At 51.6% G+C, this 22,171-nt stretch overlaps 1 protein-coding gene across 18 annotated transcripts in view; it reads right to left on the reverse strand.

Annotated features, from left to right (window-relative positions):
• SCRIB (scribble planar cell polarity protein) overlaps positions 1–22,171 on the reverse strand; it is a 110,612-nt gene that overhangs the window by 15,399 nt on the left and 73,042 nt on the right. For 5 of the 18 annotated variants that reach the window (XM_035897653.1, XM_035897602.1, XM_035897578.1 and 2 more), the window contains 11 exons: positions 21,321–21,404; positions 11,630–11,698; positions 9,082–9,132; positions 8,442–8,483; positions 7,455–7,583; positions 5,601–5,708; positions 4,034–4,081; positions 3,636–3,801; positions 2,411–2,579; positions 729–818; positions 232–420 (listed from right to left, as the gene is read on the reverse strand). In XM_035897653.1, coding sequence (XP_035753546.1) covers positions 232–420; positions 729–818; positions 2,411–2,579; positions 3,636–3,801; positions 4,034–4,081; positions 5,601–5,708; positions 7,455–7,583; positions 8,442–8,483; positions 9,082–9,132; positions 11,630–11,698; positions 21,321–21,404 — 1,145 coding nt within the window. The remainder of the gene's footprint in view (positions 1–231; positions 421–728; positions 819–2,410; positions 2,580–3,635; positions 3,802–4,033; positions 4,082–5,600; positions 5,709–7,454; positions 7,584–8,441; positions 8,484–9,081; positions 9,133–11,629; positions 11,699–21,320; positions 21,405–22,171) is intronic. The other 13 variants (XM_035897614.1, XM_035897649.1, XM_035897584.1 and 10 more) reach the window with 12 other exon arrangements.

Here is a 22,171-nt window from a genome sequence, read left to right on the forward strand (position 1 = left end):
AAATGTAAGAGACATCTCACCCATGCAGCTCTCAGAAGCAGATGGGCTCAGCCAAGTGGGAGACGCCTTGCACTGTTTGAACAAATACTATGTAGCCCCCCCTAACATCTGACTTAGGAGGGCTTGTTTATTCCCTGCTTTTAATACCATGTAGCCCAAAAGACATGCAAGCAGGTCCCCTTTTCCTGAACTAGCCTAGTGAAGAGAACAGTGAAGGTTCTTCTGTCTCACCGTGCTGCCCTCCACATTGCTCGTTTCTCTGCCTCCAGAGCACGACGTTCTGCTGGAGAAAGCTCCTTCTCTTGGCCACTTAGAAGCTCAGGACTCTGCATTCGCAATCGCTCCTGGTGCCGCCGTTCAGCTTTGGCTGTCCGCACAGGTGCCACTGGATCCCCTGCTCCAAGATGTAATGGACTCAACCTGGGCAGAGAGAGAAACTGTGAGGGGCAGGCTGGCCTGGTCCACCACCACTTTTATCTGCCTGTTTTCAAGATAAAAGTTGGTGACCAACACCTGCAATCAACTGTTTAGCACCACATCCAAGGACATCACCTTGGGAGATGGAAGGACACACAACAGAAGTGAGCTTCTCTTAGGAAGCTGGTTCCAATCAGTTTCCCTTTCTACACAAAATCCTTCCTTTTACACCCTACGCCTGCTAAAAAGGAGGAGCCCTCTGCTCCATCATCTGGCAACTCCTAGGCAAAGAACATTGCTGATTCACTTACCCAGACATTGAGTTGGTTCTCTGTTCAGGCTTGATTCCCTCTTCCAGTGAATTCCTCTGTGAGCTGTTATTCTCAGTGACCTCGGAGGGCCTAGAGCAAGACAAGCATGTCAGCTACCAGCACCACAGGCTGGCGTACTCAAGGAAGGTCCAGAACAGATCCAAGCCCCAGAAAGCAACAACTAGTCCAGTTTGAAGACACAACCCTTCATGATTTTGCTCAACAGCTCCTTCTCCCTTGCTGCAAGCATTTCCTTGCTGATTTCATAAACGTTCATGCTCTCGAACATCAGAACTCGTTTTCTTCATTTGGAAGTCACCCATCCACTAACACACACCCACTCTTCAAATGCAACATATCCTGTTTGCTGACCAGTTCTTGCACAGCTCTAGCCTGGCTCTTTCCAGCTGCCATTAGGTGATGGGCAGCCTGGCTGCCTCCAGCTTTTTCCTTTGCTGATACTGGATATGCATGGATGTTGGCAAGTGATGACCCTCCTGGGCTGCAGGTGAATGCACGTCTGGGCTAGGGCCAGACCCCGAGTGATCTCGGAACAGTGATTCTCAGTGCAGCCACTCTGCACAATCGAGGCCACTCCACGATACACTGGGGCTCATAACCAAGCCGCTGCAAAGGTCAGACCAGCCGAGCTGTAGTTACTGGCTGCACTCTGAGGCTGTGCATGTGCAGGAACTACTCAGCTGGAGCTGTAGTGAAGGGAGGTCACGCAAGCCAGTTTTCCACAGGTTAAGAACGTGCACACAGTTACTGTGGCTCAGCTGGCAGCAAGAATGTTTATGGTGACTCTGAGCCCTTAGCTTTACTGCTCAAGTTTATTTTGATTAAATTTCAGTTTCTGTTCTAGCGTGACAAAAAATATTTCAAGGAACACAGATTCGGTCTATTCCACTGCCTCACCTTTTTTCAAGCGTAAATAATAAGCACCTAAAAGTCATCTGATGGATCCAGCCTTACTGTTCCCTAACCTCCCACATTTCAGTACGAAACCAGCAGGGGTAAGTAGGCCTTCATGTCAAACCAAGCAGCTGGCTTGCGCTCGGCTGCTGTCCCTCCTTAGCTTAGAGGTGCCCTGTCAGCACAGGAGATGGAAGGTCTCAGTGCACTTATTACGTGAGAAGTTCCTCAACAGAGACTGGGCAGAAACAATGGAGAAAAATTAGGTTCAAATTGACAAGATAAGTGTTTCCAGCCACTGAAAGACTGACAAAAAAGTGCAAAGAGAGGAATGTTTGTACCAAAGACTCAGAAGAGAGAGTCAGGTAAGGGCAGCTTCTGCTCTATTTTAGCGCAACCTTATTTTTATCTGAAGTCTTATGAGGAGCCTTTTCTCATTCCCCAGTTCATTGCCCAAGAGTTAGAAAAAGAACATCAAGGCAACCTGCAGGACAAGGCCAGGAGAACCAGGAAACAAAAGCATAAAACCCCCAAACCTAGGTTCAGCATCAGGGCTTCTCTCGTATTAGCTGTCTCTAAAAATCAACATCTCTACATACCCAAGTGCACAGCTAAAGGAGCTGTTCCTCTGAAAAGAAAGAGCTGGAAAAACCTGTCCATTTCTGTGCTGAAGAAGAAATACTGCCCAGCTGTCTTCCCTGAAAATTATTGATACTGGGACACCTCTGACACATGCGGGCAGTGCTGACCTGCCAGTCTTGTCTTACCGAGTTGCTGGAGCCTGGATGCTCCTTCCATTTAGTCTCTCAATCTTGTACTCAACTCCTTCAATGATGACGCTGGACTGCATGCTCCTCTCCGGCACCTGTTTTACCATCTCATCTTCTTCTGCCTCCTCCTCCAACAGAAGGGCATGCTTCTGCTGCAGTTTTCGAGCTGCCAAAGTAAGACAGACTCAGACAAAGCACTCACTAGACACCCACGAGGATGCAACCTCTGAGGGCAGGTCCTTATGCTCATCATCCCTGCAAGTTTGTGCTGCTGTAAGTCCATACCCCCTCCATGGATGCCTTTGTTTCACCTCCAATCCACTTTTCGTGTTGGACCTGTGACTCTTTTGGCCACATTGCAACTGAAGAAAACCAAAATGACAAGTCGCAATTTCTTTTTCTTACCTTCCTTTCTACCTGTTATGAGCTTACTCTTGTCTTAAAACTCATTCATGTTCCTGAACTACCAAGTGAAATTGAGGAGGTTTCTAATGCTCTGCACAAATTCACAAGCAGCCTCTGACCCGGAATGTAGGAGGGAAGGTGGGAAAGAGAAGACTAGCTGTTTATAAAATTAAAAAACCTAACAAACCCAAACCCCAACAATTTACAAAAGATATTCTATGACCATTTTTGCAAGCAACAGAGTCACAGCTCCCAAGCCCACAAGGGCAATTCGAGCTGCATTTTCTTACGGAACAGGCCAGGACTCCAGTAGAAGCCCTTTTTCCCACTTAATATTGTTCCTCATCACCTTCTAAAACAACTCTCAAGCAGGAGGAAATTACACCAAAAACTATAGCTGTAGTTTTCCCTCCTGTTGCAAGCCCTGTGCAAAATCAGAGCAGCATACTGAGCAATAGAAGCTCTGCTGTCAGATACTACGTAAGGATGCCATGGGCAACCCCACGCTGCTGCCTATCAGCCTGGGAAGCTTACAAAGATTCATCATCATTTGTAGTAGCTTTTTAAAAATGTATTGAAGTGTTTACGAACCAGAGGAAACCCTGACACCACAGCACTTCCACCAGTCCACACAGTAACAGTGGAGCATCCACAAAACTCCTTAACACTCACTCAGCTGTTACCAGGCCTTATTAATAACCAACCACCCAGGGGCTTTTGGAAATGCTGCATTTCTGGTGTGTGTGCTCTCTCACGCCTCCCACCGCGAAAGGATTCACTCAACAGGCCAAATTTCCTTGCACAGATTCCAGCATACCTTCCTCCTCTTTCATTTTCTTCAGGTCATCCTCTCCTACCAAGGAGACACGCTTGGGAGGCTTATCCATCTGCTGTTGCTTCACCTCAATTTCGAAATACTTCTGCCGCTCACGGAAGGATCTCTGCTCAGGACTGTGCAGTTCGCTGGGGCTATGCGTGGCCACCTGCGAGAGCCACACCAGCAATGTCCACGGCACACCTGAGCCAAACCTCCCTTCCCACATCGCCCCCAACGCGTGGCCCGCACCTGCCCACCCCAGCTCCGCACCCTCTTCCTCCTCCCCAGCCCTCCCCTGCATGCCCATGCTGTGACCCTGTCTCCACATCTGCACCCCCAAAAGCCTGAATCCTCTGCGAGTCCTTATCCCACTTCCAGCTCCAGCCACCACAACTCACCTCCGGGGTGGTTTTGGGATTCTCTGTGCTGGTCTGACCAGGCAGTTCCTGAGAATACAGAGAAACAGGCAAGTTCTCAAAAGCAAGTTTTCTACCAGCACTCCTGCCCTCCAGCCCAGCATCTCCAACGCCACATAAAGAGCAGCAGTCCCAGACATCAGCTGGTGGACTGGCTCACAAAACAGTCCCAGAATTAACACAGGACAATGCTACTTCAGGCTTAGCAATTTTGAGCAATAAGGATTTACATTAAATTGGCGGCTAAACAGAACCAGATGGTGACAACTTTTAAAAGTTCTTAAAGGGAGCCTACAGGAAAGACGGGGAAAATCTTTTTAGCGGGGCCGGCTGTGACAGGACAAGGGGTTAAGAGAACAGAGGGTCTTTCCAAACACAAGGTGTCAAAGGAGACAGTGTTTTGCTTCTTTAGTTTAGCAAATGAACAGACAGCTCCAGAGATGTCACATAACTGGAGTGCTGCCATGCATGGATACAAGCTCCCCAGGATGGACAGGCAGGGACGACAGCACGGGTGATGCCTCAACAGCTTGCTGAGCATAGGTCAGGATGGTGCCTTTGCAGAGTAAGGGCTGGCCACGTCCTGGGCTGCTGGAGTGCAGCCAGCAGGTCCAGGGAATAAACCCTTCCTCTTCACTCAGCATGTACAAGAGCAGTGTGCCTGGTTTGGGGCTCCCCAGTACAAGAATGCCACTAAGAAACTGCAGCATGTCAAGTGGAAGACCATCCAAATGGTTTCGGGGGCTGCAGGACATGACATTTATAAAACAGGCTCAGAAGGCTGTGCTTGTTCAGCCTGGAAAAGAGGAGGCTCAGGAGAGGGGGATCTAACTCCTGTGTTCGGCTTCCTAGAGGGGGGTTACAGAGCACAAAGTCAGACTTCTTGGAGGCGCATATCAAAAGGATGAGAGGCAACAGACTCGAGTTGCAGTAAAAGAAATTCTGGTAAAACATATAGAAAAAACTGGCAGAGATGGTCGTACACTGGAAGAGATTGCCCACAGTGACCTCAGAATCCCCTTTTCGGAAAGTCAGAACTCAGGTGGACTGGGTCTGAGCACCCTCCTGCAACTTCAAAGGTTGCCCTGCTTTGCACGGAGGACCGAGGCAGATGACCTTCAGAGGCCTCATCTAGCCTGAATGGTTCCATGATTCAAATACAACGAGGGGAGAAGGACTAGTTCCAATTAAGTTAAAGATCAAAATCTAATAAAAAATTCCTCAGAACAGGTTTGCCCTGGCCCTGGACTCTGGAAGCTCACAGTTTCTTTATATCAGAACAGCACGGTTATACAACGACATCCGGGGAGAATGACAGTGACATGAAACTCAATGAGCTTTCGGGACTTGGTATGTTTATGGGCAGGACCCTACAGGGTGACCGTCCACAACATGAACAGACTCCAAGTTCCAAGGGGACTTCAACATGTCTCTCCTTCACGACAGCTTTCTATGGAGGAAACAAACCTCTACCCCCTTGCTGACCTGCAATGCTCCATCTTCTGTTTGTACCTGTTTGTGTAACATCCCCCCAGCCAGCACCAGTTACCTGTGTCTCAAGCAGAGGGTGTGACAACGGCACTGCCGCAAAGGTCTTGTACGCTTGCTTGACGTTGATGGGGATCTCATCAGGAGAGGGTGGCGAAGGTGGCTTTTGCTACAGGGACAAAGACAGAAGGTAAAGATAATCACAGATGTTACAAAAACCCAAACATGGTGGAAACACAACTCCCAGCCTGCGAAGCCTGAAGAGTGGAACATATAAGGGAGCTCCTGCAGCCTTGGGCAGAAACATGAGCAGTATATTGTACGCATGCTATATACAGCAGCACGTGTATCACAGCCCCACTTTATTCCTCGGATGGTGGAGGAACAGTACTTCTGGTGGCACAGATCCCCACTGACTTGACCAGAACTTTGTGAACTGATCTCTTGGTCAAGGGGCCGTATTGCTGTCACAGTCCTTAAGGATTTCCACCCAGTTCAATTCGCAGGTGCCCACTTGAATCAGTGGGCTTTTGGGGCTGGGACAGGACAGCTGTACAGTTGACTCCGACCCCGTCTTAGGCCCTGAACAAGCCACAGTTAGTTTATTAGAAAATTAAAGATAAGCCCTGCCCTTATCTGGCATTTCTGACTAAAGGGGCCTTCTTCATGGGAAGGGATCTATTAGTCTCATTTGTTTTTTGCAGTGGCTATTGTAATTCTGTTTATAGAATGACCAGTGTGTACTTCTACGTACGCCAAGGCTAATGGTCACTGTCTCCTAAACCAAAGTGGCAACGCATTCAGGGATCTACAATCTGTGGAAGACCTGCCTTTAATCTGAAGTTTTCCCTTCACAGAATTCCACTTAGAAACATCTGGTAAGGTCCCAGAGGACCCTCCTACTGCTTGTCACTTGTCTTTGCTGGTCCTTTCCTCACCTATCTTCCCCGTGACCCCTCCTGTCACATTAAGTAGGAAGAGGAGTTGGGATGACCTGCTCAAAGCATCACAGAAATGAATGGAAGTAGGGGGAAAATGACACCACCACCACCTTTTCTACTAGAAAGCAAATCCCCTTTAGCTGCTTCATTCCTTCAATCCCTCCAGCTGCACTAAACTCAGTTTCAGGTGTTTGTGGTTTTTCTTTGTCCTGGACTGAAGCTAAATGATGTTGTTTGGTGCCGTTCCCTTCTGCACAGGCTACAGAACAGCACATCAAGATCACAAGAGATTGTAAAATATGTGAATCTTGGTCGATTACGTGGATTATATATAGCTGTTTGTCTGCAAATCAGGTATCTAATGTCATACAAGCTCAATAAAAAGAGAAGGGCTGTATTGCAGGTATACAAGTATTCTGTCATGACAAAGACCCAAATACTCGAATCTTTCTCTCCCATCAAACGTACAGCCCAGGGAATATGAATCTTTCAAACACAATCATTTTGCAAATCATAAAACTTATTCTCAGTGAGATGGTATTGGCTCTTGCTCCAAGATGCAAGACATTGATAGACAAAGGTTCTGAAAGATTCATGCCTCAGAACACGACACCTCATAAATAAGGGTCTAAAACTGTAACTGCTGTGGGGGTTTCAGCCACCATACAGCTTCAACCATGCTAACTTCTGGAATGGGCAAGCGGAGACACCAGGCAGGCTGGTGAGGCTCATCTGTGTTAGGAAAATGAATGGGATGGGCTGACCATGAGTCGACTTGTGAAGAGCATGGGTTCTTACCCAGGGCATCCAGACTGATGCATAAACAGGACCAGCCTTCGCTAAGGCATGTGATCTTTAAACTACAAAATCCCCACCGGGAGGGGGTGTTCAGCCTCCCCACCAGAAGAAGTGGCACCACAGCAACCGAGGGGGGACAGACATAGCTCAGCAAGAAGGAACTGCAGGCCACTTACAGAGTTCTGGATATTGACGCACAGCTCAGGTTGCTGGAAGGGATTGGGGCTGTCCCCGTCCTCCAAATTATGTGAGGCAGCGTTTTGTCGCACTCGGGAAAGAGGCTGAATGACGCCTGGCTTGGTCTGCTTGTGTCAATACCACACAACAGGGGGAAAGGCAGGGGGGAGGGAGAGAGAGAGAGAGAGAAACAAGCGGTTAGGGCAGCAAGATATCTCTGCCATGCAAGTAAGACAAATCCATGCACCTGAGCTCAGGTCCTCAGCCGTGCTGCTGACTCCAGTCTCCAGACTGGGAGGGAAAGCTACTGAAGCCAACACCAAATGATGCCTCTGGTGCAAGCATTTTGGACAGGCTAAGAGATTCAGACAAGTCAGGGTCACGACAGGACCAATGGGTCGCAGAGAAGCTCAGGACACAAGAAGAATCTGCCATACAAGTAGCAGCTCAAGGGTCAGAGGGGTACGTCACAAGTATGTCAAAGCTTGGAGAATGTAAGCATCATGAATGGAAGATACAGTAGGAAGACATTGGCCAGGAACAGGTATTGGCAAAAGCTGGGGATGAACATGAACCGAGAAGGAGCTAGGGCTCCAATTAGAAATGCAGACATGAGAGCAGAGACCAGAGGCTGAGGCTTGACCTAGACGTCACCGCTGTTGGGTGCTGTGTGGAAGTGAACAAAACATCTGATACTAAGGAGAGTAGAATCAGGAATTGAGTAAGCTGGCAAAAACCACAGGAGCAAAAGCGGCAAAGCTAAACAGGAATAAAAGCTGCAAAAACACCTGCATAAAGTTTTCAAACTGGCAATATTTAAGACTTTGTGCAGTTGTGCAAACTTGAGGTACAGTGGAGGACTGATGAAGACAGAGTAAGAGCCAACAGTGAGACCTGCGGGACTGGAAGTGAGCATGTGTGCAAGCTCTAAGTGCTGGAGAATGCATAGGGACACAACAAGAAGGTGTCATGGGGGATGTACTTACTGATTTACTGTCATCCTGCGATGTAATGAAGTTAATGGAAGCCTGAAAACAGAAATACAGGTGTGAAGTTGGGAGTCCATACAGAAGCCTTTAGTTTACCCTGCTCCATACAAAAAGAAATACAAAACTCCCAACCCCTCCCCTGCCCCGCCACTTGCCCTGTACAGGGAAAAGCCCCAAGTCTCATACTAACCCCTGCCATACCTTCTTCTTCATGCGGGGAGCAGTCTGGAGCCCACCCACAAGAGCTTCCCACGGTTCCTCTGCGGCGTGAGAAGGCACTCACAGCTCCCCCTGCGTGCCTGAGCACTGGCTCCCGCCTTCCCCCTCTCCGCTCCAGCTCAGCTGGTCCTGGCCCTTGTTTAGGTCCCCTGCCCTCTGCACTCGCTACTGAGCTTGAGCAAAGCCATCAGCACCACAGCTTCTCTGCCGGGAAGCATTTACAGATGCCATCTCAGCCGTGGCTAGCAGGGAACAGCCTCTCATGCCGTCCCGGGCGCCGCTCTCCGCAGCGAGCCCTCGGCGCACACCAAGCCCGAGAGCTGGGGAGCGTGGAGCTGGAGGAAGGGGCAAAGAGCAGCGGTGCCGGGTGAGAGCAGCACGGAGCAGCAGCGCACACTGCACACCAACAGGCACTTACAAAGCGGGTCTCCCTGCCCGAGAGGTGAGCAGGCCGGGGGGCTGCGGGCGTCTGGAGAGGGGCAACGCCAGGGAGGATCGTCAGGGGAGAGAATGGGAGAGAAAACGAAGAGACTGGGTTTTCCGCGTGAGAGGCTGAGACAAGCACCTTTCCCAGCACAGACTGCAGTCACCCAGAGCTGTCCCTGTCCCCATGTGTCCCTGCTGCCTGCCATGGAGAAGGCCCCTCTGCCCTCCGTGGCACGCACACGTGGGCGCACCACAAACACCTCCTTCCTCCCCCTGCCTGCTTCCTCCCCCACCAGAAGCTTGCAGAACTCGAGGAGAGGCAGGACCATCATGACAGCAGCCTCAGGACAAAGGACTGAGCTTCCCTCAGTAACTCTACAAGAGCTCTGAAATCAGCCCATGAATTCTGGCTGGACCACAAGATGTCATAACCGAAGCCTTTACACTGAAAATGGATGGCGGCAGAGAATCAGCAATGCAATTCCTTGGAACTTCTACTCCGGAGCAACAACCTGAAGGTCAAGTCTCCTGAAACCACAGAAAACGCACAAGCCACAAGGCCAGTGATTGTCCTGTTGGACCTGTTCCATCTTGCGTAACATTCCTTGTCCAGAGAGAACTAAATCTACCAGAAGCAGCCTTGCCTGATGTGCAGGAGACTGCTGTGGAAGGCTCTGATCCAGAAAGTATTAAATCATGTAAATGTGATAGAAAGCTCATGTACGGAATGCAGGGTTGATCGACGGCACCCCCAGCCAGTTTGCAGGTGACCCCGAGCTGGGCGGGAGTGTGGATCTGCTGGGGGGGGGAAAGGGGGCTCTGCAGAGGGACCTGGCCAGGCTGGAGCCATGGGCCCAGCCCAGTTGGGTGAGGGTCAACAAGGCCAAGGGCCGGGTCCTGCCCTGGGGTCACCACAACCCTACACAGCGCTCCAGGCGTGGGGCAGAGGGGCTGGAAAGCTGCCCGGCGGAAAAGGCCCTGGGGGGGTTGGTCGAGAGGGGGCTGGATAGGAGCCAGCAGGGTGCCCAGGTGGCCAAGGGGGCCAGCACCATCCTGGCTTGTCTCAGGAGTGGTGTGGCCATCAGGAGCAGGGCAGGGAGCGTGCCCCTGTGCTGGGCACTGGGGGGGCCGCCCCTCGAGTGCTGGGGTCAGTGTTGGGCCCCTCAGTACAAGAAAGATGTTGCATTGCTGGAACATGTCCAGAGGAGAGCAACCAAGCTGGGGAGGGGTCTGGAACACAAGGCTTACGAGGAGCGGCTGAGGGAGCTGGGGTTATTTAGTCTGGAGAAGAGGAGGCTGAGGGGAGACGTCCCCAGCCCTGGAGGGATTTAACAGCCGGGCAGCCGTGGTGCTTGGGGATGGGGTTTGGGAGTGGGATGGCAGGGGTAGGGGAACGGTTGGGCTGGGGGAGCTTAAAGGCCTGTTCCAACCCAAACTCCATGATTCCATGATTCTATGACTAAGCTGAACTAACCTACCAATAAAGCAGGCAGCTTTTGTCTAGCTCAGAGAACTGAAATGACTCTGTTAATGATCAGGTTAAGTGCCAGAGCTAGTGTGACCAAACAGCTGGAGAGCATTTGCACTCCAAAAGAATGCAACAGACACCAATTGCTAAGGACAGAGTACAAAGTACAATTTTCTGTTCATTCCAGCCCCCTAATAGAAAAAAACAGTAACACGTAACGACTGTAAAGGGAACATGTTAAAAAATCCATTTAAGAGTATTTAACTTCAAAAGGCTCAACTGAGCTGTGAAACCTACTGCCAGAGGATGAAAAGGGAAATCAAAGACTTAGCAAGATTTAAAAGATCCGAGTTGATGTGAGAAATAAGAACAGCTCGAGAGAACAGGTAATGCTTAAAAAAACCCAAAAGTCAGAAGTTACAAGAATAAAGAAACTGCCCATTTCAGGGTGAAAGCCAGCCTCTAGCCAAAGAGTTTTAGAAAATCATTCCCTAAGGGTAGGCTAAGCTACAGTCGTCTGCCGCACGGTCCTTCCGTTTGCTTCCCAACCGCTGATGCGGGTTGCCAGCAGCATCACGGACAGAACTAGGAATCTCTCTGGGAAACTGAGCAGCTCTGGCTTACAGACCTGAGATGATTCTCCAAATCCTGGCTTCTCCACTTCTTCTGACACACCAATTGGCAGAACTAACGAGGCTCTGTATAAGGCACTGGTGAGGTCATTCCCAAAAAGGACAAACTACCGTTCTGCAGTCACTCTAGGTACCCCCTGCTCATCACCCTGCAAATTAGGTCACTCCTCAGAGCAGTAACTTTCCAAGGAGTTTTTGACTCGGTAATCATACTCTGGGTCCTGAGACATTTTGAAAGAGCGGAGTTTTTCCCCTAGTTGTCTAGGTGCCTCCTGCAACGGGTACCCCTCCATCTCAAAGGTATGACTCTCAAGGATGGAAATCACAATCGGCTTCCTCTGCCCATCTGCCCTGGTGCTGTCCCGCTCTGGAAGCACTTCCCGCCCTGGAAGCACGCCTCCCTGCCTTTCCCACATTGCCTGTCCTGGGGGCAGTCTCACCTGCTGATTACTAGGAGAATAGGGAGTGTCACGCCTGGAATTTCCTGTCCCAGACTCGCCCGCAGGAGCCTGAAAGAGAGAAGACAAAGCTAGATAGTTACCATACAGCAGCCAACTTCCATGCCTCTCCCTCAGCAGTGAGACCAGGAGGCAGGGGAGACCACTGACGTCCAGCCCAAGGCCAACTGTGGGCTATCGCACTGCGAGAGAGCAGAGTTAGCATTGGGCCCAACACAGATGTCACAGCAGAAACTTGCAAAAAGCGTGAGAAACAGCAAGGGAATTACGTTAAACTTTGGAACTGAGATCATACCCAAACGCCCCGCAAGGCCAACTGAATCAGGTTAAAGCCTTCTGCCTTGTAAGACATCCCCAGGAATCCTCTCCCCCTAACTTCTCTTTAGGCCTCAACAGTGTGGGCCACAGTCTAGGCAAACCTCCTGATCAAAAAAAGCCACTCCCAACTGAAAGGAGACAAGATTCCTCCCCAGCCACATCCATTGCTGTTGGCCTAATGGTAAGACCTTTATGAGTAGCCCAGAGCGTAGGAGAGACAGCCCTTCCACAGGAACCTACAGAATAATAAAATGGCTTGGGTTGGAAGGGACCTTAACAATCATCTAGTTCCAACCCTGCTGCCATGGACAGGGACACCTTCCATTAGACCAGGTTGCTCAAAGCCCTGTCCTACCTGGCCTTGAACACTTCCAGGGATGGGGCATCCACAACTTCTCTGGGCAACCTGGTCCAGTGCATCACCACCCTCATAGTGAAGCATTTCCTCCTTTAATCTAAATCTACCCTCTTTCAGTTTAAAGCCATCACCCCTTGTCCTATGAGTACATGCCCTTGTAAAAAGTCCCTCTTCAGCTTCCTTGTAGGCCCCCGTCAGGTACTGAATGGCTGGCCTTAAGGTCTCCCCAGAGCCTTCTCTTCTTCAGGCTGAACAACCCCAACTCTCTCAGCCAGTCCTCGTAGGAGAGGTGTTGCAGCCCTCGGATCATCTTCGTGGCCCTTCTCTGGACTTGCTCCAACAGGCTGACATCCTTCTTATGTTGGGGGCCCCAGAACTGAATGCAGGGCTCCAGGTGGGGTCTCACCAGAGTAGAGTAGAGGGGCAGAATCACCCCCCTTGCCCTGCTGGCCACGCTTCTCCTGATGCAGCCCAGGGTAGGGTTGGCTTTCTGGGCTGCAAGCGCAGGTCATGTTGAGCTGCTCATCCACCAGTCCCCCCAAGTCCTTCTCCTCAGGCCCGATCTCAATCCATTCTCTGCCCAGCCTGTATTTGTGCTTCAGATTGCCCCAATTCATGTGCAGGACCTTGCACTTGGCCTTGTTGAACTTCATGAGGTTTGCACGGGCTGACCTTTCAAGCCTGTCAAGGTCCCTCTGGACAGCATTCCTTCCCTCCAGTGTGTCAACTGCACCACACAGCTCGGTGTCATCAGCAAACCTGCTGAGGGTGCTCCTGTCCATGATCTCACTGTCCATGTCACCAACAGGTGACAGGAGATGCTAAACAGCACTGATCCCAATACTGATCCCTGAGGAATGCTACTTGTCACTGGTCTCCACTTGGATATTGAGCCATTGACCACAACTCTCTGAGTGCAACCATCCAGCCAATTCCTTATCCACCAAGTGGTCTATCTGTCAAATCCATGTCTCTCCAATTTAGAGACAAGGATGTCGTGCAGGACAGTGTCAAATGCTTTGCACAAGTCCAGGTAGATGACATCAGTTGCTCTTCCCTCATCCACCAACGCTGTAATCCTGTCATAGAAAGCCACCAAATTTATCAGGCACAATTTGCCCTTAGTGAAGCCATGTTGGCTGTCACCGACCACCTCCTTATTTTCCATGTGCCTTAGCGTAGTTTCCAGGAGGATCTGCTCCATGGTCTTGCTGGGCACAGAGGTGAGGCTGACTGGCCTGTCGTTCCCTGGGTCTTTTTTGGTTTTGCTTTTTAAAAATGGGGGTTATGTTTCCCCTTTTCCAGACAGTGGGAAGGTCACTGGACTGCCACGACTTCTCAAATATGATGGATAGTGGCTTAGCAACTTCATCTGCCAGCTCCTTCAGGACTTACGGATGCATCTCATCAGGTGCACCTTCGGGTTCCTTAGATGCTCTCAAACCTGATCTTCTACAGTGGGTGGTTCTGCATTCTCCCAGTCCCTGCCTTTGCCTTCTGCAACTTGGGCAGTGTGGCTTGAGCATTTGCCAGTGAAAACTGAGACAAAAAAAGTGATTGAGTACCTCAGCCTTCTCCGTATCTTGGGTAACCACATCTCCCGTTTCCCTCTGGAGTGGGCCCACTTTTTCCCTAGCCTTCCTTTTATCACCGACATACCTACAGAAGCTTTTCTTCTTGCCCTTGATGTCCCTGGCCAGATTTAATTCTATCAGGGCTTTAGCTTTCCTAACCTGATCCCTGGCTGTTATTGTTTTTTTTATCTGTGTTCCTCCCAGGCTACCTGTCCTTGCTTCTGCCCTCTGTAGGCTTCCTTTTTGTGTTTGAGTTTGTCCAGGAGCTCCTTGTTCATCCATGCAGGCCTCCTGGTGTTTCTGCCTGACTTCCTCTTTGTTGTGAGGCATCGGTCCTGAGTTTGGAGGAGGTGATCCTTGAATATTACCCAGCTTTCTTGGGCCCCTCTTCCCTCCAGGGCTTTATCCCATTGTACTCTACCAAGCAGATCCCTGAAGAGGCCAAAGTCTGCTCTCCTGAAGTCCAGGGTAGTGAGCTTGCTGTGCGCCCTCCTCAGTGCCCTAAAGATCTCAAATTCTACCATTTCATGGTCACTGCAGCCAAGGCTGCTGTGGAGCTTCACATTCCCCACCAGCCCCCCCCCTGTTGGTGAGAACCAGGTCTAGCATAGCACCTCTCCTCCTTGGCTCCTCTATCACTTGGAGAAGGGAGTTACCAACAACGCATTCCAGCAACCTCCCGGATTGCTTACACCCTGCTATGTTGTCCCTCTATCAGATATAGACATGGTTCAAGTCCCCCATGAGGACCAGGGCTTGTGAACATGAGGCTGCTCCTATCTGTCTACAGAGGGCCTCATCCACTCGATCCTCCTGGTCGGGTGGCCTGTAGCAGACCCCCACTATAATGTCACGTGTCCCCACCCTCTCGTCAATCCTGACCCATAAGTCCTTGGTCAGCTCCTCATCAATCCCCAGGCAGAGCTCCGTGCACGCCAGCTGGTCATTGACATAGACGGCAACACCCCCTCCTCATCTTCCCTGCCTGTCCTTCCTAAAGAGCCAGTATCCTTCCATTCCAGCACTCCAGCCATAGGAGCCATCCCACCAGGTCTCCATGATGCCTGGAGACCAATATGATCACAGCCCTGCAGGCAGGCACCCGTCTTGAACCCCTCTTGTTTATTCCCCACGCTACATGCGTTTGCCTAGAGGCGTTTAAGTTGGGCCCCCGATGAAGCTGACTTAGTGGCTGGAATTCCTTTCTCCTGCTGACCTGCGACCCTTCTCCAGACTCTGGGCATCTATTGCTGGCACTGGCATCAAACTGGTAGAGGTGGAATGGACTGAGGTTCCCCTCCCCTGGCAACTTCAGTTTAAAGCCCTCTTCATGAGCTTGGCAAGCCTATGATCGAAGAAGCTCTTCCCTTCTCTGACAGATGGACCCCACCAGCCCAACGTTCAGGCTGAGCCAGCCCCAACAGCTACAACAAGAGAGCAGAGTCCCAACAGTCACCCGCAGTCTGTCCACAGGATTAAGGAGCACGATTTAAAAAGTCTTTTAGATGCCTAAAGATGGAAACAGGTCATGTGGGATTTTAGAGAACTGTTTGAGCAAATCTAGGGCTCCGCAATCATTAGTACCAGACCCATGCACTACTGAATCATGTTAATTTGGTTCAAGTCAGTCTTGGGCAATGGTATTTCTACTGACCAAGCCAGGAGACATGATCTGGAGTTTATATTGGAGCTCAGAAAACATCTGATCCTTTTTAGCACTGCAATGACCGAGCGTGCAGCACTATCACCTGATCTCCTTCCATGCCACTGCAGAAAGCGTTCCTGCTCACCCTGCTCCTGGCTACCACTGTCCAAGCCTTCCCATGAGCCAGCACATGCAGCTTACTAATCCCCAAGGAAGGAGCTGTGCCACAACACTGTTTTTCAGGGAGTTCAGCTCCCTGGCCCAGCTGACACACAACTGCTCCCGTTCCGGTGTCAGCACTCAGGAGAACACGCAGACGGGGATAACGATCCCTTTTGACAGCGATGTGGAATTAGATGAGCTCCAGCCAACTGCGACACCCACCTCCAGACTGATGATAGCCGATCTGGGCATAAAGTCTGCCTTCAGAACGGGTCAGTGCTTTGTGACCGCTGCTTTTGTGGTCTCTTGGACTCTAAAGCTGGGTGTCTACGATATCCAAACCACAGCCTTTGACTTGTAATAAGCTGAGAGGTTACGGAGATTCACCAACATGCCTTGCTCGTGCTCATCTGCCTACACATCTGTGAAAAGCAAATTCCCGCCAAGGAACTAGGCTAGAAACATCTAAGAGAACTACAGGTGGGTGCTGTTTGGTTTGGTTTTTCTTCTGTGCGTGGGGGCTGTTTGTTTGCGGTTTTTTTGCTTCCCTTGCTTTTCAGACCTCCCGAAAGGCCGAGAAAGAATGAAAGGGAGAGTGGTGTGGTGCTAATTTGGAACGCAATATCTTTGGGTCTAGTCCTTGCTCTGCCACAGGTTTCCTGTGCCACAGTGAGCAAGTCAAATACAAACAGATTTCCCAGAGCAGAAAGCAAAGTGAGATCTGAAATCTCGAAATCTGAACGCCTAGATGTACCAAAACGTGTCACTTCACGGAACAGCAAGCTGCTGGGTGGACATTAACCATGTCAGCCGCATTGCCTCTTCCTTTTCTAGTCTAAAAACGTCTGTATTTGTTCAGGCCCAGATACACCAGTGTGACCACCACCACCACTCTTCTACAAGCCCTGCCCAGGCCCCACTCACAACCACAGCAGACAGGGAATGCGGCTGCTCCTCGCCAGACTCTTGCCCACCCAGAGAGACATCGGGGAAGTCCCCTGCCATCACTGCCTCCCTCAAAGAGGGGCTCGGCAGCATGCACACTTGGCAATACCTGGGGTACATTAGTGGCTGGCAGACAATCACTGACCGACGGCCTCTGCAGGCAGCGCTGGAGAAGCACGTGTTAGGTGGGACCGGCCCCGCACAGGCCTCGTGCTGCCCGGCCTCTGGGGTCCAGCGCATGCGCGGGGGGTTTAGTAGAATGCAGGTGGCCTCAACTGCGTGACCGCATGCCACACACCGCATGCCGTGGGACTGCTTGCCTTGGAGTAAAGGTTGGTCTTCAGCACTCCCCCCCTGCCGTAGCCCAGGGGCGGCCCCCCCAGGCAAGCCTTGCCTGCTGCTTTCCCCTTGCGGTCAGCCACCACAAAGGGGTTCTCACTGAAGAGGATGGGCTGAGAGTCGATCATACACTCCTGCTCTGGTGCCTCTGGCATCTGGTCCTGGGCCAAGGGGCAACCCCTGGGATCCTGCTTCTCTAGCTGGGGCTTTTCTGCCCCACGCGTGCGCTTGTCGGGTGACGCGGGGTCCTGAGGAAGGCCGGCCGTGCTTCCGATGACCGGGCCTGCAGCTGGTTCTGGGCATGGATCCCGGCTGTCCTGTGCCACTGGCAGAGACAGCGCAGCGCAGTCACCCTCCATGCTGGAGCTGGCCTTATTATACTGAACAAGCTGAGAGGAAAACAAAAGGATCAGAAAGAAGTAAGGAGTAAAGGAGAGGAGGGAGAAAATACAGAGCAGCTGCTGATGCTCAAGGACAGGGGAGAGAAGAATTCCAGCACTAATGCCCACACCACCATCCCTTCCCTCTCTCCTACCCTACCACCAATCCTGCCATCCTGAAGGGAGTGCCTTGCTGTCAGCGTGCAATACATACACCAAGCGGGCGACAGCCACACGCACACTCCCTCCGCTCTCCCGGCTCTCATACACGTTCCAGCCTGCGCTTCGGCAGCTTACCAGCAACGCTGCAGCTCTCTAGCAAAACTGATGGCCAAAACCTGCGCGAGCACACACCCTCTCCCATCGCACCGCAGCACATCCTCAATCCAACCCCACAAGGCCAAGCACCACCCTCTCACCCCAGCATACGTTCAGTAGCTCCAGCACTGTCACGCAGAACAACGCCTCTCGTGCCAATGCACTTCCACGCAGCCGCACAGTTATCACCATATCGTCTACCCCCTGCCTCCCCATCACACCTGCGTGGGCAAATGTGTTTTTACGGCCTCGCTTCATCAAAATACGACCAGCGAGTAGCAGAGAGCTCAGTAACAGCTAGCAAAGTACAGGTCCCTCTGAGCACTCTTACTGACGGCAGGACGGAAGCAGAGATCCAGTTCTGCCCAGGCTCAGCTGCACCCACCTAAGATGAAGCACTGACCTTTCCTCTTTGAATACTACAGAAGAGAGCTCGTTACCCCAGCCAAAGCCTTCTCCAGGGATGCAGAGATGATCAGGGAGCAACGATCAAATCTCCTTCTATCCAAGCGCCTGCCAGGGAGCAGAAAGACCTCTTCTGCCAGAGCACATTCCCCAACCCCTCTGTCACGGCAGCATTCACAAAAATAGCTCTCAAGGGCTGGGTGGGCTGGTGACTACAATGGCAGCTGGGAGGCTCAGGAATTTCTGAGGCCCTCCCCTAACCCCTCAGCCCCAACCCAACCTACGGCAGTGGCTGGCAGAGCCCTGGCTCATATCATGTTTCTTCAGACACTGAGGCCTGTGCTGCCCTTACAGATTTTGCTATTGTAACTATGCGACTCTCCAATGTAAAAAACCCCAAACCAAACCCCCCCAAATTCCAACCATCTTTCCTCCGAGTGCCATCAACCACACCAGCAAGAGCTCTAGTGCCCATAAAATTACGCCAGGCAGAATTTCCTCTCAGGAACGTTATTTGTTCACTGGGGATGCTGTAATGAGAACCCCGCCAGCAACCCACCACCGCAGAGTGGGGCTGTCGGCCCCACAGCCAGGCCCCCCCAACACCACTGCTGCTTCCCCTGGCCAAGCAGAAGAGCACAAGCAGGGACCATCCCGGGTTCCAGGTGAACCCCACCACCAATGCCTACTTTGCTTCGCATGAAGGGAACAGGTAAACACCGCTTTTAGGGCGCTGCGGAGATGGGCGCCTCGCCAACACTGCATGAGGGCTGATAGCCCACGGGGAGCCCCAGTCCCTGTTTTGTTCATGGACATTGCTGGAACTGAGCTTCATCTGCCCCTCACTCTCACCTCCCGTGCCTCTGCCGCAGCAGGGTGTTCCAGTGCAGGACGCCTCGCCCCCGCTACTTCACAGTGCCCTATTTTTGTCAGACAAGCAACGATTTCTATTCTGGGCAAGCAAAGATTTTGGCAATGCAGCGTGCCTTTCCCAGCCTCGCCGCTGTCACTCCCCAGTCTAGCGGACAGGACAATCACAGAAGAAAGGCATTTGCAGTTCTGCTCCATCGCTTGGCCCCAGACACTGAATCAAATCCAATGCTAAATGTAATGAACGAGTACAGGGAAAGAATCAATGGCTACAAATTGAACAGAGATCAATCCAGACTAGAAAGCACAGATAGTTAATTAACTAACCATGGCGACACGCTACTGAGCTGTAAGGGCTTCTCCATTTCCCACAGTCCAGAAAGCACGGTGTCTCTGGGGCTAGACGCAGGGAATCCTGGGGATGGCTTTCAAGCCCATCTTTACGTACTGTGATGGCAGTGTCCAGACACCGTAGTGCACCCTGCAGACATCACGTTACACCAAGAGAGAGCATCGCTACGACGAGCATTCCCATGCGGCCTTCAACTGGAATTTTGCAGTTGGGGTTTTAGACGTATACAAACAAAACAGGCTTGAATCTCAGAATGCCGTTGTTAAATCTTGCTCACAAAGGGACCAGTGCCTGCAGGGAACTACGGGTATGTAATGTAGACACTGTTTGGAGGAGAATGTACGTGGTGAGAAAGTTGGCCTAGAGACAGGACGAAAGAGAGCAATACTACGGGAGCTGGGCGATAGCATTGGCCACCTTAACCCCGCCAGGCTGGCTGGAGACAGACCCCCCCTCAACTGACCCGCGTGCTTTTCTGCTGGCCGTGTCTAAGCCTTCCCAGCAGTCACAAACGGACTCAGGGCAGCTCCTGCAGGAAGGCCAGAACCTTGTGGTCCTCGATGCCCGTATCTCCCCACATGCATGATCTAGGCAGACGTTTTTCAAACAGAGCAAAGACAGGGCTGGGCAAATGACAGCTGGAAAAAGATAAACATGGGCACCAATTGGCCCTTCCCCCGAAACGGGACATTTATAGATGCCGCCCATACACCCCAGCATTCCAGCGCGCGCAGCCCCGCATTCCAGTGCCAGGCGTTCCTGGGCTGACACGGGCGGCCAAGGCACGAGTCCCCAAATGCTGCTCTGCTCTGCGCAGCACCAGGGCTCTCCAGCAAAGTGGCAACTGCTGGCATGGGGCTGGCTCTCCCTGTGCTTCCAGCTACGAAGGTACACTGAGAGATGCTAAAAACACGTCCAACCCTTTCCTGATAATACTGTTCTGTGTGAACAGCCAGGAGGGAAAACCCAAAGGCTGGAGAGCATGGGGAACAACAAAATGAGACAAAGCTGGAGACAAAGCAGGGCTCCCATCAATGTGAAAGCAGGAAAGCAGGAGAGCCTGAAGTCAGCGAGAGGACAGATGAACAGGAGAGGAGACCTGCCTGGATGGAATGAGATGGAGACAGCAAAGATAAAAGAGATGATCCTGAAACAAGGGAATGGGAATGCAGAACCTGACGACGATGACAGCAAAGGATGGTCTTGCTGCAACAGGAGGAAAGGGATGGAGGTGAAGACTGAGGACGCATGCGAAGGAGCAGGCAGAAACCCAGGGGAGTAGGTATGAGCAGGGAGGATAAAACATGGCCAAGGGAAGCAAAGATGGAGAGGCAAGGTGAGGTTTTAACCAACACGGGAGGGACAGAGGACTTTGTGATCTGTGAAATCTGGATTTTCTCTCTGCTGAGCTGCCACTACGTATCAGGGACTGAAAGGCAGGACACAGGCAGGAGCACCCCAGGCTGTGTCAGGGCTAAGTCACGATATGCGATCACTGACACTTTGCTTTTGCAGTCCTAGGTGGATCTTGCCTTTATTTTAATACTTTTGGTAACAGCACCCTGCATCCCTCCTCCTTTCTGAACACCATCCCACACCTAAGCCGTGCACACAACATGGTCATCTTCTGTGCCAGGAAGAATCTTCCCCTCCCTCCTCTGCAGCTTTCGGGAGTCCCCTGCACTCTCCCATCCACACGTACCCTTCTGTCCTGCTGGGCTGTTCTTTCTGCCTTGTTCCAGACACTGCCTTTCGTGCCTCGGCAGCTACACAGGCCCCTTCCCTTTCCAGAATGGAAGGCGACCCAGCTCTCTGCTGTCCTCGTTTTATTCTAATCTTTCTTTTGTGGCTACCTCCTGTTTCAGACAGCATCAAAGTCCACCACGGCTCTGCTTCCCCGTCTTCTCCCGCAGAGAGCACTGTCACCCCTCACCCCAGGGCACACGGAGAGGGCAGGCGACAGCGACCGCGGCTTCCCCCGCGCAGGGACCACAGCCCCTCACTTACAGTGCGATTGACTCTCTGTAAGCCACTGCTGGGCAAAGCTGCCAGGGTCCGATAGTCCAGTCTCAACGGTTCACTGGCGATATTCTGGAGAGGGGCAAGGGGGGGAGCAAAAAAACACAAACACCAGGAAGAGATCAGGCCAGAAGTCAACTAATTCAGCTGGAAAGAACAATTAAAAAGGAAACCACCCCTAGTGATAACCAAGGCCTTGTGTCCAATCTCTGCAGAAAATTCCCATGGCCTGGAAGTGAACCTGGAATTGTTCCAAACACAACCATGGGGCCCCAAGGCAGAGGCTGGGCTTGAGAAACACTGCAGAGAACACGTCGCTCTGGGGCCCCGCTGGTGCACCGATCCCCACCATTCCTCCCACCCCCATGTGCACACGTCTGCTCCCTTACAGGGGGAGAGGAGGACATGACATACGTACCCGTTTTCTCCAAACAGCACCCAGAAAGGCTTCCAGTCTGTGTCTGGAGACCTTTGAGAGTGCAAATCTAAATTCCTCTACTGTACCTTGTCTCAACCTTGACTCGCACTCACTGTATCATTTGGTTTCATTTCGCTTCCCATTTGCATTTTTCTGCCTTTCGAATTCTAGCCTCTGTTTTTCACCATTCCTTCCTCAACCACATTACACATTTCTTCATTTGTGGTATCTTCTCTTATACCCAAAAGTCAAGTCTTGGGGCGGGGTGGGGGGAATGGAGAAGTTACGGGGAACAAGCACCGTTAGAGATTTCTCTGGCCTTCAGGCAGCCCCTTCCTGAGACTCTCCAACCCTCCCACCGTCTCCTCACCTCTGCCTCCTCCTCAAGTTGCTGTGATGCTGCCTCCCGCTCCCTACGCAT

This window comes from Egretta garzetta, unplaced genomic scaffold (assembly GCF_000687185.1).
Source record: "Egretta garzetta isolate BGI_Z169 unplaced genomic scaffold, ASM68718v1 scaffold460, whole genome shotgun sequence".
In the NCBI taxonomy this organism is placed as follows: domain Eukaryota; kingdom Metazoa; phylum Chordata; class Aves; order Pelecaniformes; family Ardeidae; genus Egretta; species Egretta garzetta.